General features: G+C 29.0%; 1 protein-coding gene across 1 annotated transcript in view; it reads right to left on the bottom strand.

The window, feature by feature from the left end:
- Positions 1-16,802, bottom strand: part of LOC136979547 (interaptin-like) — a 29,927-nt gene extending 13,125 nt beyond the window's left edge. The window contains exons 1-5 of the mRNA XM_067275554.1: positions 16,655-16,802; positions 6,593-6,646; positions 6,306-6,453; positions 5,652-5,734; positions 1,587-1,814 (exon numbers count right to left, since the gene is read on the bottom strand). Of these exons, the coding sequence (XP_067131655.1) occupies positions 1,587-1,814; positions 5,652-5,734; positions 6,306-6,453; positions 6,593-6,646; positions 16,655-16,777 (636 nt within the window). The 5' untranslated portion in view covers positions 16,778-16,802. The remainder of the gene's footprint in view (positions 1-1,586; positions 1,815-5,651; positions 5,735-6,305; positions 6,454-6,592; positions 6,647-16,654) is intronic.
- Positions 16,803-17,139: the final 337 nt, after the last annotated feature.

Here is a 17,139-nt window from a genome sequence, read left to right as displayed (position 1 = left end):
TGCTGAGATATCATGTTTTGGATACAAATTACAGATCTTAGATTACATGCAACTGATTTGATTTTGACACTTATTACCCAATCATAAGTTTTGTAATGCATGCTCTACAATGAAAGTAATTAAGTAAATAAAAACACATTTTTTCACAGGAATCTCAATTTTGTCTGAAGAAAGAGGTAATGAAGGATGGTTTCATGCAATGTGTAAAAAATTTTAAAAATTATGTTAATTATTTTTATTCAGGATTCTCTAAGAGGCACATGATAGGATGCTTCTTAGAAAATCCCGAAATGTAAAAAAACCAGCCATGGATCCAGACATCTGTCATAGGGGCGATAAAAAAAAAGGTTGTTTTATGAAAGGTTCTTCCAATAAGTGCGAAGTTTTGCATAAGCATTTTATTTTTATTTTTACAATATAAAATCTACCTACACTTATGTACACTAGCAAATCTATCTAAAATGTTATCACCGTTGAGTTTTATCTTTATTACAAGTAAAATTCAAATATGAATTTTGCATTCTCAGTGTAAAAAACCATAAAAATTTGTATCTGTGAAATTATAAAATTGTAATAAAATTTAACAAAAAGTTTATATTTTTTAATTAAAAATGTTAAAACACTACAGCATACATCAGAAACTTAAGTGAATAATCTTTTTATTTTTATAAATAAGAGCATATAAATTTCCATTTTGCTGTTTTCAAATTTTAATATCTTCCAAATTCTACTACAATACAACATTATTTTGAAATTAACAAATAAATAAATTATATATGTTTATATATATACATGTATATAATTTTTTAACTCAAAAATTATTACTAAACTTTAGCAAAAAATCATTGCTAATGAAAAAAATGTAAAGTCTTTTCAATTTGTAGTATTTTTTCTAATTTAAATAAGTTTCTCAAAATGGCATTGATTATATGTTAAAATTTATATCGTAAAATAGTAAATTTGTAGAAAATATAATTTCATATACAGATCAGTACTGTGGCTATCCTGATTTAAATTGTTAAATTGGTAAAAATAAAATAGTACAAAGAGAAATAATTGATGTAAAAATTATAAAACAAAACAGAACTAAAACAAAATAAATGTATTTTATTTCTTACTTTTAATGTACATAATTTTAACAACATGTATATAAAAATAAAAATTTATTCAAACAAAATCAATATATCTTATTCTATAATATGTCCATGAATAACAGCATTATGATTCATAGGTAATTTATTATTTACATGATGATTTTCTAATTCATACAAATTATTATGTGGAATAAAGTTTTGAAAATTTATTCTGTTCTTACCCAAATTATGCAAATCAATTTGATGTGCAATTGGATATGGATATGCTATTTTAGCATTATTTTGGGAATGATTTTGCTGCCATGGGTAGTGCTTATAAATTTGATAGTTAGTTAGTGGAATATTATTGGAATGTTGCAGTAATAATTTATCATTATTATTATTATTATTATTAATATATTTTCTATCATGGTAAAGATATGGCTGTGAATCAGCAAAATAATTTTCTTTATTAAAATTTTTGTTTAGTAAATCAATTTTCTCTCTACGTACCTTCATATCTGGAATATGCACAAGTTTTTCATTTGAATTTGAATCATTATGATCAAATTTCAAGACAGATTTTTCATGTGGACTGTCAATATGCAATTTCTCTTTCAAAATCAACTTTTCTTGTGAAGTGAAATTCTTCATATTTATACAGTTATTCAAGTGAAGTGAAACTTCATCAAACTGAAGCATTAATTGACGATGCTGTTTTTCACAGATCATTAATTTACTCTAAAAAATAACAAGTTTATAGATTATATAAGAGAAAAACGAAATTATTAATGTTCTTAAAGCAAAGTTAATTCATGAAACCTTTAAAAATCTAAAATTATATACCATAATTTTATATAAATAAACCACAGATTATTTAAGTTTTAAGTCAATTTTAAAGTAGGTCTGGGTTATGTGATGATCAGATTATCTGATTTTAACTTATAAACTTGTCTCTCTTGTGTGTGAAGTGAATTTTTCATGAGTTAAATCATGAAAAATTCATTTCATCACAGACATTCAACTGTCATCACAACTTTCTATTTAGTTTTTAATGTTTAAGTTTATTTTAGCATTTATTATTATTATTATAGTGTTGATGGATTGCATTCTGTTCAGTCAATACCAATGTTTAATGATATGCCAGACCTAGGTCAAAACAGTACAGAAAAACTGTTACTATGGCTATATGCAGCTTGTATATGTATCGGTTAGAAATTGATATAGCTATTTTCTATAATGTGATATATGTATCATTGTAAAGCCCTAATGTTTCTAGACTTTTGTGTACTATATGTAGTATGATTCATGTGCGAGAAAGGACTACAGACAATAAATATCTTATCCATTCTCCTGAGGCAAATTCTGAATATTTCCTAATTTTTTCAATGCATGTTTCTCGTATGTTGTGGGTGTTTGAAGCAGTTGTGTCTATGATGTATGTAATTTTGTTTTATCAATCAACATATTTGATCTATGGGGATAAATTGTTTTGTCTATAATTACAGCTCAGTCATAGAATATTCGTGCGCGTTGTTTTTTATGACATCTGAGGTGTGTATTTGTTTTAAGGGTTATTAATAGGTAATAGTTTATGTTTGAATATGAGCTTGCATTGTCTTTTAAAATGTACTTTCTGTAGTTTTTTGTATTTACAACCTGGCCTTGTATGGAGATGATAAACTCTATTCTCTCTCCAAAAACACATTTCCAAGTCAGCCAGTTAGACACCATTTACCAACATAATTTTGGCTAACAAGGGGATGGTATGAAAATTCAGATTGAAAATTACAAATCACTTAAAACTATTAGAATTTCCACATTTATAGAGTGGCCAGTGGCTTGGTGGGGGCCAACAGTTTTGTAATTGTGATGTTGGTGTTTCAAATCACATTAGTATTAATTTAGTTTTTTCCTCCTAAAACTATAATTTTTAATTTATTATATTGTCAGAGAGAAAATTGATTTATTTTTAGAAAACTACAAATGCATAAAAAACAGGGTAATAAAACAATAAAATCCATCTGTTTTAAGTAACAAGTCAATGTCAAAAGCAATTAACGAATGTTTCCTAACAATATTTATTTAAAAACAAAACATTTTCTGTATTTTTATGTACAGTACACAGTGTGTACTTTACTCTGGTAACAGTCATTGTTTAACTTAAATATCTCTGATTGCATCTTCCTTTGCTAAAGAACGAAAAGATGGCTTTGATAGCTCGTGCTATCATCGATAGCATATATAAAATTTGTATATATATAAATTTATATATATATAATATATATAAATTTGTTCTGCAGAAGAATCAATGCATGACAAAATTACAGAATTTATATATTGTGAAAGCATCTTTCAAAATCAAGCCAATTGCAGTGGAGGGTTCTTCATCAATTTCAGAAGTTGCAAAGACAGTTGAAGAAAACATTAAGTGCTCTGATATTTTCCAATGTGATACAATACAAATGATTCTCCTCCAAATTGGTTGATGATAAAGTGTCTTTAAATATTAATCAAGTTTGTTTTTCCAGTGACATATGTAAATTTTCTTCTTGTTGTAAAAATCTGCATTTATTCAACACACACACTGCAGAAATGTTTATTTTACATGCTTCTATGATAATTATCATTCACAAAATTGTGCTCATAAAAGTAAACACATTGAATAATGTTAATAAAAATACTTTTCTTATTAACAACATTGGCCTTGAATTATGGTAAGTTTGTTTAAATCTAGTCCTCTTCCCAAATAATTTATAAATAAATTTTAGTATGAATCCCATATATACTGTACATGAATATTTGAAAATAACTTATAAATATAATAAATTTAAAAACACCAATAATAAATTGAAAATTATAATTTTCTATTAAAAAAAAATACATTGATACCACCGAGATCAAAACCTCGTGATTATGAAAATGGCACAACCTCACCAAGCCACCGGCCACTCTACAAATGACAGAAATTCTAAATGTTTTAAGTAATTTTGCAATTTTCAACCTCCATTTTTTCCTTTAATTTTAAGTACTGTGCCTTACTGCTTGGGACATATCAGTCATTGAGGATGCACAATAACCTCACTGAGTTTCATCAAAATTGATGACCCCAACATCATGCTGTTCCTTCATAAGTCTGTTAGAATGCCTATCATGAAGCTCCTTCTGGACACACAAAATACATGGATCAAGTAGTCCTATCCCTTCAATTTTATATAGGTTTAATGGTGTATTGTTTTTGTCTGCAAGAATTACCACTTTATGTAATTGTGATATTATTGTTTTTATATATAGTCTGTCTAACAAAAGATAAACTTTACAAAATAATTTTTGAAGAGTGATTATTCAATCTCAATGACAATTAAGACATGCAGCTTGATAATTATAATGCTAGTAGGCTATAATTCTTGTTCTTTTCATTGTTATAAAGAAAATTTTGAGGACTAAAATAATTTACACACATTTAAAATGATATCTCTGCTTAAATGACAATATTTTGCCTTGTTTATGCACAACATCATTACTTTTCACTAATTTGCTAACAAAATCTAAACTACAGAAGATATTACTATTTTATATTCCTATACAATTTAAAACATTATCAAATAATTTTCAAATTAAAACACATTACAGTGGAACCTCGCTTAACAAGGACCTTGCACAATGAGTATTTAGCATAACGAGCAAAACAAATTGTAAAAATTTGCCTCGCTTAACGAGTGATGAGGAGAGGGGAAGTCCCAAATTGTACGCATGCAGCATGCTCCATCAGTCTGTGTTTAGCACTCGTTCCGCTAGCATCTTAGTGTCGCTTGTGATCACACATTTTTCCAAGCTTGTGTTCACACATATTACTTATAAACATCAACAACCATAGCTCATTATATAATAAATATGCCATACGATATGCCAAATTCTTGGGTCATTAAATTTAATGACGGATTCCAAATTAATTTTTAGAAATGTCTGAATTAAAAATTAACTATTTATAATTATTAAATTTAATACGAGATGGAAACATAACTGCCTACCTCTAGTCAAATTAATTAATTTCTAATATTTAATTATAACATTTATATAACCCAAGAATTTGGCACATCATTTGGAGTGTTTATCAAACATATTAGCTGTGATTTTTTTTTTTGTTTCAGCAAATTGAATTCTCATTCCAGGATGGTTCATTCCACGCTAGAAGAAAAGATGATGATGATTCACGCTCCTTAACAGTGTATATTGTACAATTTTTTTTGAATAAACGTTATACATAAAACATTTAAGCATTTTTTCAGCATGGACGCATTATTGTATTTTATATTAATTTCTACGAGAAAAATTGTTTCGCTTAATGAGTGTTTCACGTTACGAGTAAAACTCTGGAATGTATTATGCTCGTTAAGCGAGGTTCCAGTGTATTACAATAAATTTTCATGTAATAATTTCTAAATTGTAATTAAATAAATAAAACAAATTTCAGTATTCTGTTGGATCCAACTGATCATAAAATTATAATCAATTTTATGATTACAATTAATGAATTGTTATTGACAATTAATTAGTTACAATTAATGAATTACTTACATCAAATTGATTCATTTTCCATGTTAACTGAGAATTCTCATGATATAACTGTTCCTTCTCCGACAATATCTTCTTTAAATGATCTGTAATAAAATTTATATAATAATAAATAAAAAAAATCATAGTTACATTTAAATATTGCCATACTGTTTTTGAGAAAAGTTGTGCAATTTATAGTTAAAAAAGTTTGATAATTTTATGAAAATGCAATCAAATAAATGAAGTTGCTATATCTAAACTGGTTACATTATTTAATTACTTTTATCTGTAATTTTAAAATTTAATCTCCTTACAAAACATTTTCTTAACTGTACTAAAAAAAATACAAAGTAAATCCCCACTAGCTTGGATTTTGTATAATTCCAACAAATTTTTTCAGAAAATTATACAGTAATTTAATTCTTTTGACAATAGGAAAATTATAATTAATGAGAGTTTCTGATATCCAGAAATCTCTGCAATACCATGTACTAGGTTACTGTAGTCAATAAGTTACTAAAGACTGTACATTTCTGTACACTGTAATATTGTGAAATTTTTTAGGCTCATTTCCGTAATAATAAATGCAGCAGCATAACCTCAAATCAGTGAAAAAAAAAAAGTCAATGATAAGTAAAAAAAGACAATAAAAAACAGAAAAAGTTTTCACTTTACCATGAAGTTTGTTAACTTCATCTGTTTTCTGACGTAATGTTTCTAAATGATTTGAAACTTCAAAATTTAAATTTTTCTTTTCTTCCTCTATTATAGAATAATCTTGTTTTATTTCTGATAACTTACTTTCTACTTGAGTATTTTTTTCCTTAAAAAAAAACATGATTAAAAAGAGTAAATATTGTATACTGAAGTTTCATTTACATTATTACTGAATGTTTAATAATTATTTCTCAACATTTAACAATACTTTGATATTCTAAAATTTATGTTATTTTTTAACTTACTTTTAACAGCTTATAATCATTTAGCAGTTGCGAATGTTTCGATTGTAATTCATTCTAAATATTAAAAAAATTCTCTCAGTTTTCTCCTATTTATATCAAATTACAAAAATAATCATAAATTTATTTTATTTTCAAATATGATTTACTATATAATTGCCAAAAACAATTTATTGCAAATTCATAAATTATTTTAAATTATAAAATATGCTATTACAAAAAAATTTGCTATTAAAAAATTCTGTTATATGAATACTTAAGTTAACAAATGATAAAAAGATGTACAATACATCTGTACATTGTAAACATAAATAACTCTTAGATAATTTTTCAATAACTGAGCATAGTTATATTGCAACCATAATTGAATGGATAAAGTTATTTGTGTTTTAAAAAGCTGATTTGAAAGCAGATGTTGGTTACATCACAGCCAACAACTACAGTCTCACCAACAGAATTTTAATGGAGTCACTTGGGACCGGTTTAGCTGAAGTGCCTTCATGTGACAGTTTTCAGAACACGTGTCTATTACATGGAAGTTGCATTTGCTTGTGCCCTTTGTTATTTGATCATGTACTTAATTTTACAATTATTTTGTTGATGTTTTATGTAAAGCTTAGTTCACACTGAGCGCAATTCGCTGGCGAAAGCAAAAAACAGAGCGAATAACATGTCAGACATGACATCATTTCTGGCGAATTTTACCATTTTGCGAATTGCTTCGAAGTTTGGAACTGTCGAGCTTTTTCGCTGGCGAAAAAATTTCGCCACCAATCGTATTCCCATTAGTTGTCACGTGGTTCTTGTTGTTTTCAAGATGGCTACAGAAACTTTCTCACGCAATAGAGTAAAGGTTAGTTCACACTGAGCGAATAGCGAAAGCGAATGAGAAAAGCAAAAAATGAGTTTTATTCGCTTAGCGAAATTGACCCATACAACCAAATGCAAAAAGCGATTGCGAATTTTAAGGAGCCAATCATTTGCAAGCGAGAGAAAACATCATCCGGAAAAACAAAATGGCTGCTTCCAATATTCCTTCGTTAACCTTGTTTGTTTATTTATTGAAAAAGAAAGTTACGTCAAAAAGAAAACAATGCTGTGTGAGAGAAATATTAAAAATCCATAATTACAAAATTTACTCTATTGCGTGAGAAAGTTTCTGTAGCCACCTTGAAAACAACAAGAACCACATGACAACTAACGGGAATACGATTGGTGGCGAAATTTTTTCGCTAGCGAAAAAGCTCGACAGTTCCAAACTTTGAAGCAATTCGCAAAATGGTAAAATTCGCTGGAAACAACGTCATGTCTGACGTGTTATTCGCTCTGTTTTTTGCTTTCGCCAGCAAATCGCGCTCAGTGTGAACTAAGCTTAACTAGGTTTATCTGTTTTTTGATCATTATTACTATTCCAAGATTCACTTTTTTTTAAAATATTGATTTTATTTGTTGAACTTAATAAATACCTTTTGAATTTATACATTGTAAGCCTAACCAGTGGATTCAGACCTAATGGTGTTTTGTTTAGTTTAAAAAAATGACTAAAAAGTGTTGTGTAGTTAAAAGCAAAGGAAATTATGAATTTACATTAACTGGTAATTTAAGTGTTTTTAAATTTCTTATAGATCCTGTATTACGTCAGCATTGGATATGAAATATTCCAAGGGATAAATGGACTCCAACTGATCATAGCATGATTTGTGAATGGCATTTTTTATCTTCTGATATCTTGAGGAAGGATGTATTTAAGAATTCCGATGAAAGTATAGTGGAACTTGAAAGGGAGATTCCAAAGTTAAGGGAAAATGCTATTCCAACTATATTTCCCAAACTGCCAGATTATTTTAACAAATTCCAGCAAAGCAGAAAAAATCTGCAGATCAGCACAGATGCGAGCAGTGATTGAGACTTGAGCAGCAGTATGCTGATTTCATGGATAACAAAGACATCATTCACAGTTTTTCTGAGCTTCATTCAAAGGTTAATGAGCAGCTAAAGGACGTGATTTGTAACTGGCATGTTACAGAAAAGAACCAAATGCTCATTTTCTACCAAATTAAATTTATAGAAGAGAGAGAATCATTTCTGTAAGATATCCATTAATACTGATCTTCATGTTACTATATTTGTTGCTGAACAGTGTGTAAAAAGAAAAGAATTAAATATATTCTGGATAATGGATACTCTGTGAAAAGATAGTCACAACTTGAAAACTTATTTAACCATTGCAAAAATTTGACTGTCCCTATTTTGCACAAACCAGTTCCAGTTTTACCTAAGAGTGCTTGCAAAGTGCTTGATAAGGTAACATCTCAGTGTGATAATGTGAGTGCAGTTGGGAATTATAAAGTTTATCATCAAACAACTTAATCTTCTTAATGTTTAGCTAATCAAATAAGATACATCAGTGAGATTACAAAACTTGCATTTTTATTATACATTCAATCTGCAGTTTGTAACAGGCTGCTGAGAAATTCTAACATTGTTCTGCTACCACATGTCAACACTTTAATGCAACTGTTGTCTTCATTAACTGTTAAACAAAATGAGCTTGTGTGAGAACCGAGACAGCTAAACTGCAAGCTTAACCCCATTTATTGGCTGCCTTGTCAGGAGATGGCTTTTGGAGGGCAAGTAGTGGAGTGGGGAGGTCGTGAGTAAGTCGATAGGTGCTGGCTGTTTCTCAATAATGGACAGGTTCAACATGACACAACAACACATTTAATATAACACTTAAAGCTAGATACATAAGGTTTCTAAGGTTAAATACAAAGGATGCCCGTTATGGCTACTAAAGAACTACTTAACCGAGGGAGAGAGTGTTATGTAATCTACGTATAATATACCTCTTAGACTGATGGTTCCCATTACATAGAACATTGGCAAAACACTCCAGGATCAGCAGGATGGCACATAGAGCTCTGTCTTCGGGCTGGAGGTGACCAAGGGGATTATGGCGGGATGGGTCCTGTGTCCACTGTTTATGTCTGCCGCGAGGACTGTGTCCAACCCCTTTTTATACCTGTTTTTGGGGAGCTGACTAATGCTATGTATGATGTAACCCGTTCCAAGTTCAATCTGTGTCTAGAATTTGTTTATGTTAATTGTCAGAAATCAAACATTTCGTCCAATTTAGTATTTCTTTCTATCCAGTATTGTTACTCATTCTACCTCATAAAATTGATAACAGCTTTCACACGAACTGAATTAATAGCAGGAGGTGACTAAGGTCAGGATTTGTCTTGTGACCTTAGTAATAATTGTTGATATTCAAACTGTTTTATCTCTTGAGAAATCACAGGAAATAGAATGTTTGTGGGTTTTGCCCGGGTTGTCTTCTCTTTCTCGGTGACCTTTTGTTTGCCCCTTTTTCCAGGGGGGTGTATTAAAATATTACTTTAAATAATTAAATTATTTAATTAACTTAATATCAGCTTCTCACACTTGGAAAGTATCTAAAAATATTGGCCAAGTCATTAACAGAAAGAGAATACAGCAGAGAGTCGTTTATCTGAATCAATTGGGGACGGGTTGTTCGAATAACTGATTTTTCGGATAACCAATTATGTACAAAAAATACATTAACCTGTCCGATGTTGAAAATTTTTTCAGTTGCGTGTCACTTCGTGTTGAATTTTTCTCCATTGCGTGTTACTTCGTGTTGAATTTTCGTCGATTTTAAGCCTAATGAAAATTTTTATAATAATAATTGAGGCTTTTGTATCGTTAAAAATTATTTCTTTATTTTGTACAAACAAAATAAATATATTGAAAAATATAAAAACATAAAAATTATACTTTAGAAGTAAATCTAGTATCAAAAAAGTTTGATTCAGCATGACACAGTTTGACTGGAAAGCGTTTGGATAACCGACATTTCAAATAACCGGTGTTTGGATAAACGACTCTACTGTAATACATATCTATATTGGCTAACAAGATACATGTGATTGATAACATGGAATACAAGGGGAAATCATTAAGTAGCATAGCAGAAAACCATTCAGATGTCTTAGCAACAAGTCCAGTCATATATAATAGTGTCGTTCCCTACTTGGTCATCTGAAAGTGGTGGTAGCCTTATTACCTATAAAGAATCCTGATGCAGTGTGTGTTGCTAACCAGTGGTATGCTGTTGTTATACTTGTACAGGACTGTGGGTTCACAATGGTGGCAACTAGGATTTCTCAAACGGGATCCCGGTTGTTTTTTAACCCGGGAAATCCCACAAATTTCTTAAAGTTCACTTTTTTCATTTTATATTAAGGTCGTGGAAATTTTGCCAATAGAAAGTATAATTAACTCATAAACTATCAGAATACATTTGTATTTATTAATTTTAAACCTACTTATTAGTTTTTTTTTAAATTTTTCCTCATTATGGCATGTCACAAATGGTCAATAATCAGTATGAAGCTTATTTGTGGCAGGACTCTGAAAATTCTTTACTTGTCAGGACCTGTAATATCTGGAATAATTGTGCTTATGCTGTCTTAATTTTAACCATGCCCAGTAGCTTCAATAACTGCATAGCTGTAATGCCAGGTTGTGCAAATTGGGCAAGGATACAAACGAGTACGAAGTCTGAAAGTATGAAGTTTTTATTCATAAACCTGATTATTAAGGCCAAACGAATTGCCAAATTATCAGGCTATAAGCTTGATGCCACTATTAAAGCAGCCAAGGCAGACAAATCAAGAATACTAGAGAGCAAAAGAAGTACTATAATCTCGAAAATGAACTAGAAATCTTCCATACTACGAGTGAAAAAACACATAACATCTGTTTTCTCTTAAATGCATTAAACACGATTCCACTCATATCAATTGAATCAGAAAGAACATTCTCGGTAGCAGGACTTTTCATTACTAAAATAAGAATCAGATTGAGTAATGGAAGTATTGACCATCTTTCCTTTTTAAAATCTTATTATAAAAATTTACAATAATATTTTGTATTATGTTTAATTTAAAAAATGAAAATTACCTTTTAAGTTAGAAGTTTAATCTAAGTTCTTTTATTTTTTAAATTTTCAACTCAATTCAAAGCATTTTTTTTTTGTTGTTGTCTTTGTTGTTGTATGCAGTTTCCAGCAAACTTTAATAAATTTTTTCTGTGAAAATTTCTACATAATTCAAAGGTAATTTTTAATATATATCTTACGCAGCATTATTATGATTTTGGAGGTTGCAAACGTATTAAATTACTTTAAAAAATGAAAAATAATTATATCATTTGATTTCAAGATATTTTGTATATCTTAAAAATAATTAATTCTATCCTAGGATTTCCTGGGATCCCGGGAAACAGTTCACTTTTATCCCAGAATCCCGGGACAAGCAAAAGACCGGAAAATGAGAAACCCTAGTGGCAACAATGACTGACAACAATCAACTGAACAGAAAAATGTTCAAGTCATTAGGTGATTGATTTAAATATGATTGGAGCACATCTGATATTGAATATAAAAGAAATGCTGGAATTATTTCAAATCCCCAGAAACCTAACAAATCAATTTTTCTACTATATGGCACTGTACTGTACATCTTTTAAAGTGTATTAGAAACAATTGGGTTAATCAGAAAAACAGCACTCAGACATTCATATATCCTTCATTCTCAAACATTCAGCTTTCAAGAATTGAATGTACTGTGTTACAAGAATTGACTTCAACTACCCATAATGATGACAGACATACTTCAGATGACTGTGCATCAACATCTATATTCAGTACTAGTAACACATGTTTTCAAGGACATTTAGACCATACATATTCTGTTGCATCTTCTCCTGCAAGCATCAGTGAAATGGAAGAAGCTTCCTTAAGTTTCCTAAGAGCTTTATTGGTTTGAGAAGAATAACATCTTGAAATATGCAGCAGCTTTAAATTACAAATCTCTTTATCCATCAACATTTGACAGACAGAAAGTGTCCCTAGCTCTGAAGATATTCAATGAAAAAACAATAGCTGGAATTCATCAACATCTACCAAGGGAGAAACAACAGCAAAATGCCAATTCCCTGTAGCAGATTTTAAACTGATGGCACATCATGAATGTAAATCAGCTATTAAAAGGTATATGCCTGCAAGATCTGTTGTCACAACCATTTACAGATGTGAATGATGCAAGATTTAATTATATACAAGAATTTACTGTTTGGTTGCAATAGTAGGAATCAACTTGTAAAAGTTATAATAATCGATGGCTTTATAGTGAAACAATGTCTGCCCTAATTCAGACAAACATAACAATCTATGCTTTGATAAAATACCTTCTTGTCCCCAGTCCAGGTTCTTTTGTCTTAACTGTTAAGATTCAAAGTGACAGTATTGAGGCAAGATTTGGATTGTATAGGCAGCTTTCAGGGTCAAACTACAAAATATCAGTGCAGCAGATCCTGGAATCTGAGAAGAAATTATGTATTTTGAGTGTTGGATCTTCATTCTAGTAAATTTGGTTTAGTAAAGTTATGTGATTTATTTGATAATATGAAAGAACAACCATTGAAATTTTTGCAGCTATACCTGAAGAATTTCAGGATATTCTACATGAACCTGAAGTGTTCATAAGCTTTTCAGACCAGTGTATCATAGAATTAAATGAAATAAACTAAATTATGTGTAAAAAATAGCTTCAAACTTTAAAGATATTTGTAAATACTGTTTACTTAAGTAGGAAGCATAAGCCACCAATGTCAACCATCTTGCAAAATGGCAGTGTTCCTGTTGTTGTAGTTGGATGTGGTTACGTACAACTGTGCAGTTGCAATTACTAGCTCATTCAACAACTTTTCCTTTGTTTAAAGTTGCTAATAGCATCTTTAAAAATTGTGAAAATCCTTTATACACAGCAAATCTTAATCTGCAATTTTTCTGAAAATTACCAGACATATCTAAGTGTGCCTCATCTCTTCTGTTTTTATACATCAATCGTCATTTTAGTCGATATTATTAAACACATCTTCTTAAACTTGTATCTTGAAAGCTAATTATTTCCAACAATGACTCTCCAATCTATTTAGACAGATCTAAATAGATGTTACTCTCAGATTTATTTATATGTCTGTCAAATTTAGCATATGCTAATTCTCTATAGTGAACAATAGCTAAGTGATTGGTTCAAACTTCTATTACTTCATATTGTAAAATTTATGTGAACTTTTTTAGTAATGTCAATAACAGCATATGTAAAAATTACTTTACTTACTCTAAATCTAGTATGGCAATCACTCTCCCTAGAGTCAGGTGAGTCATGTTGTTATTCCAAACTCATCTCAATCTCAAATTACTCTTCAAACATAAAATATACTACAGATATTATCCACATTAAAATCTTTTTCTATTTAATTTTTATGAGTTTATTTTATCATTTATTATTTATAGCCTGTCTAACAAATAAGGACCTTTTAAAACTGTTTCCAATGATTGGTTAGTCAGTCTTGTTGACAATTAAGATATGCAACTTGATAATTAAAAAATCAGTATGTTATAAACTTGCTTATTTTCCATCATCATGAAATGAATTCTAATGAATAAAATAATTATACAGGTACTCCTCACTTTACGACCTATCTGCTTAACGACCACTCGCACTTATGACCAATCAAGTTTCGACCTGCAATTTGGGGAATCCCCTTTCTCAGCTTGAGTGTCGGTCAGTGGCGAATGGTGACATGTGCACTAAGCGTACTATAATAGGCTTGCACATACTATAATAGTCTTATAGAACTATAATAGTCTTTTTATAAATAAATTTGAAGTTTGTTGCATAATTTTACAACAATCCTATATTCCCGGCGCAAGCTCCTCGCTTATTGACCAATTCGCTTAACGACGTAGTCGTTGGAACGGAACTCGGTCGTAAAGTGTATATGCTTAAAATTTGATTGTATAATGTTTCATCTTATTTATACACAACAGCACTACTTTCAGCCATCTTGTTTATGAAACAAACACCAATGATTACATCATTACCATTTTCATTTAGTTTTTTTTCTTTTTAAAAGTTCTACAAAGAAATTTGTTTTATATTAATTACAATAAAATTCACATTCAATTTAAAATATAATTTATTTTAGTAAAAATTTGAAGACAATAGTAAAATAAATTTTTGTGCAACATTTTCTAAATAGAAATTAGATGAACAAAACAAATTCCAGAACCTTATTGAATAGTCTGATCATTACAATTTATCAATCTTCACCATATAAGGAATTCACCACAGACATAATATTAGTTTTAAATATTTTCAATACTTAATCAGTTTAAACAATTCTATCTCAAATATTTAAATTATATTTGTCAGAAATATGTTTATGTTCCATTCATTTCAAACAAAAACATTGCCATTTTCTCCCAAAGAAAATCAATAAAAAAACAACCAAAACATTCAAACATTAAAATTATTATTGCCCTTTAAGGTTTCTATCATGGTATGGTTATCTATCTCAAATATTCTGTCTTTTCCCCCATTTCACTTATTTTATAATTACATCTAGAATTAAATACATACAAAACCTTTTATCCATTAAGAGAACTTTAACAAAAGTTCTGTTACTGGATAAAAGGTTTTATGTGTATTTAATTAATTATTCCAGTAATTTGTGAAGAACATAGTTACAATACATCTACAATGAACTTCTAATAGATAAAGATGGGAATAAAATGGAATATCTACAATGATGCTTTCTAAACTGCATCTGGCAACTTCAGAAGTGCAGTGTATAAAGCAAAGCAGGCAACGTAGCACTTTTATTTCCGTTTTAACAAGTTTTTGCATATTATATGCCTTTGCAAGCCATATGCAAGAAATTTTTATATATTGTTAAAATGTTTCACTCAAAAATTTAGGAATGGAATAAATTTAAAAAATAAATATCTAACCATATTGCCTATTTAGACTATTCTTCACGATCAACTCCATGTTATAAGGTGAAGTTCACTAATACTAAAACAAGTTTTAAGGAGCCCAATAGATCATTTTTTTTATTTTGGAATTAAATGTTTTTTGGAATAATATCACCTATAATCACAATCTGGTGATGGGAGATAGTATTCCAAAGAGCATTTAATTCTGAAATATAAAAATGATCTGTCGACTCCTTAAAAACTTGTTTTAGAGTTACTTGCATATTTTTAAGTATCTTTAAAAACTGAAATATAAATTATTTGTATTCTGACTAGAAATAAAACAAATATTTTCCAAAAATTATTATTATTTTTTAAGAGAAAGCTTTCAAACCATATTCTAGTCTTGATTATTTCAAAAAAGTATTCTGAATAATTTGTCTATTATATATCTTTATTTCTTACTTGACTTTCAAGTTCTTCACTTGTAAAAACTTTTAATTTCTTGTATTTTTTCAAAATATTTTTCTTATAACTTCAACTTATTTGTTTTAGGATATACAGTAGAGAGTCGAAATCGGAATCAATTGGGGACTGGGGTTGTTCGGATTAGTGATTTGTTCCGATAACGGATTATGTGCGAAAAAATATATTAACCTGTCTGATGTTCAAATTTTTCTTTGTTGCGTGTCGCTTCATGTTGAATTTTCGTCGATTTTAAGCCTAACGAAAATTTTTATAATAATAATCGATGCTATTGTATCGTTAAAAATTATTTCTTTATTTTGTACAAACAAAATAAATATATTGAAAGAATATAAAAACATGAAAATTATACTTTAGAAGTAAATCTAGTATCAAAAACGTTTGATTCAGCACGACACAATCCGAGTGAAAATCGTTCTGATTACCGGGGTTCCGATTGATGACTCTCTACTGTATAAATATCTTAGAAGTTTCAATTTTAAAAGTATAATCTACATAATTACATAGTGAAGGTTTTTACAAGTATTGTGATTAAGAGTAATGGTTAAAATATAATAAAAGTAAGATGTTCAATATAAAGATGATCATATAAAATCTAGTGACACAGTTCCTATTAAAAATATCTTAGTGGTTTTTAGTTCTAATTATAAAAGTTTTAGTGGTTTTGAATATACATAAGATTTTGGCAAACTTAAAACTTATTTTAAAAAGATTATAAATCAATTATTTACCAATTCTTTTTCTAACTGTGACTGAATTGCCTGAGACTCTAAATTCCTCTTTTCCATTCCTAAACAAAGAAAATACAGTATTTCAGTTTCTTCAAAAGCAGTTGAAACATATTTATATTCCATTACAATAAAATTTATAAAAGATTATTCTATTTAATTTATATTAAATGTCAATCTTATACTTATTTACATACAATATAAAAATAATACATAGAAATATAATGATAAAACTAGTTATTTGTATATTTTTTCCTGGATTTATGTTTGATAGTTGACACATTAAATAATAAAATCAATTCAAAATTTTCTTAAAATAATAATTAGAAACTAGGAATAATTTTTATGAAAAATTTTCTAAGATGCTAACAATACTTTTCATGCATGCTCTTTCATTTCACAAAGAAAAAGCCAGCAAGGGCATTTGTTCAAAAAGTAATATTTAAGTTTAAAAATGGATTATTATATGGAGAAAACACTAAAAAATT

Source organism: Centruroides vittatus, unplaced genomic scaffold (assembly GCF_030686945.1).
Source record: "Centruroides vittatus isolate TY-2023 unplaced genomic scaffold, ASM3068694v2 contig_1157, whole genome shotgun sequence".
Lineage (NCBI taxonomy): Eukaryota > Metazoa > Arthropoda > Arachnida > Scorpiones > Buthidae > Centruroides > Centruroides vittatus.
Note: the sequence above shows the minus strand (reverse complement) of the source record. Positions and strands in the feature narration are given on the sequence as shown.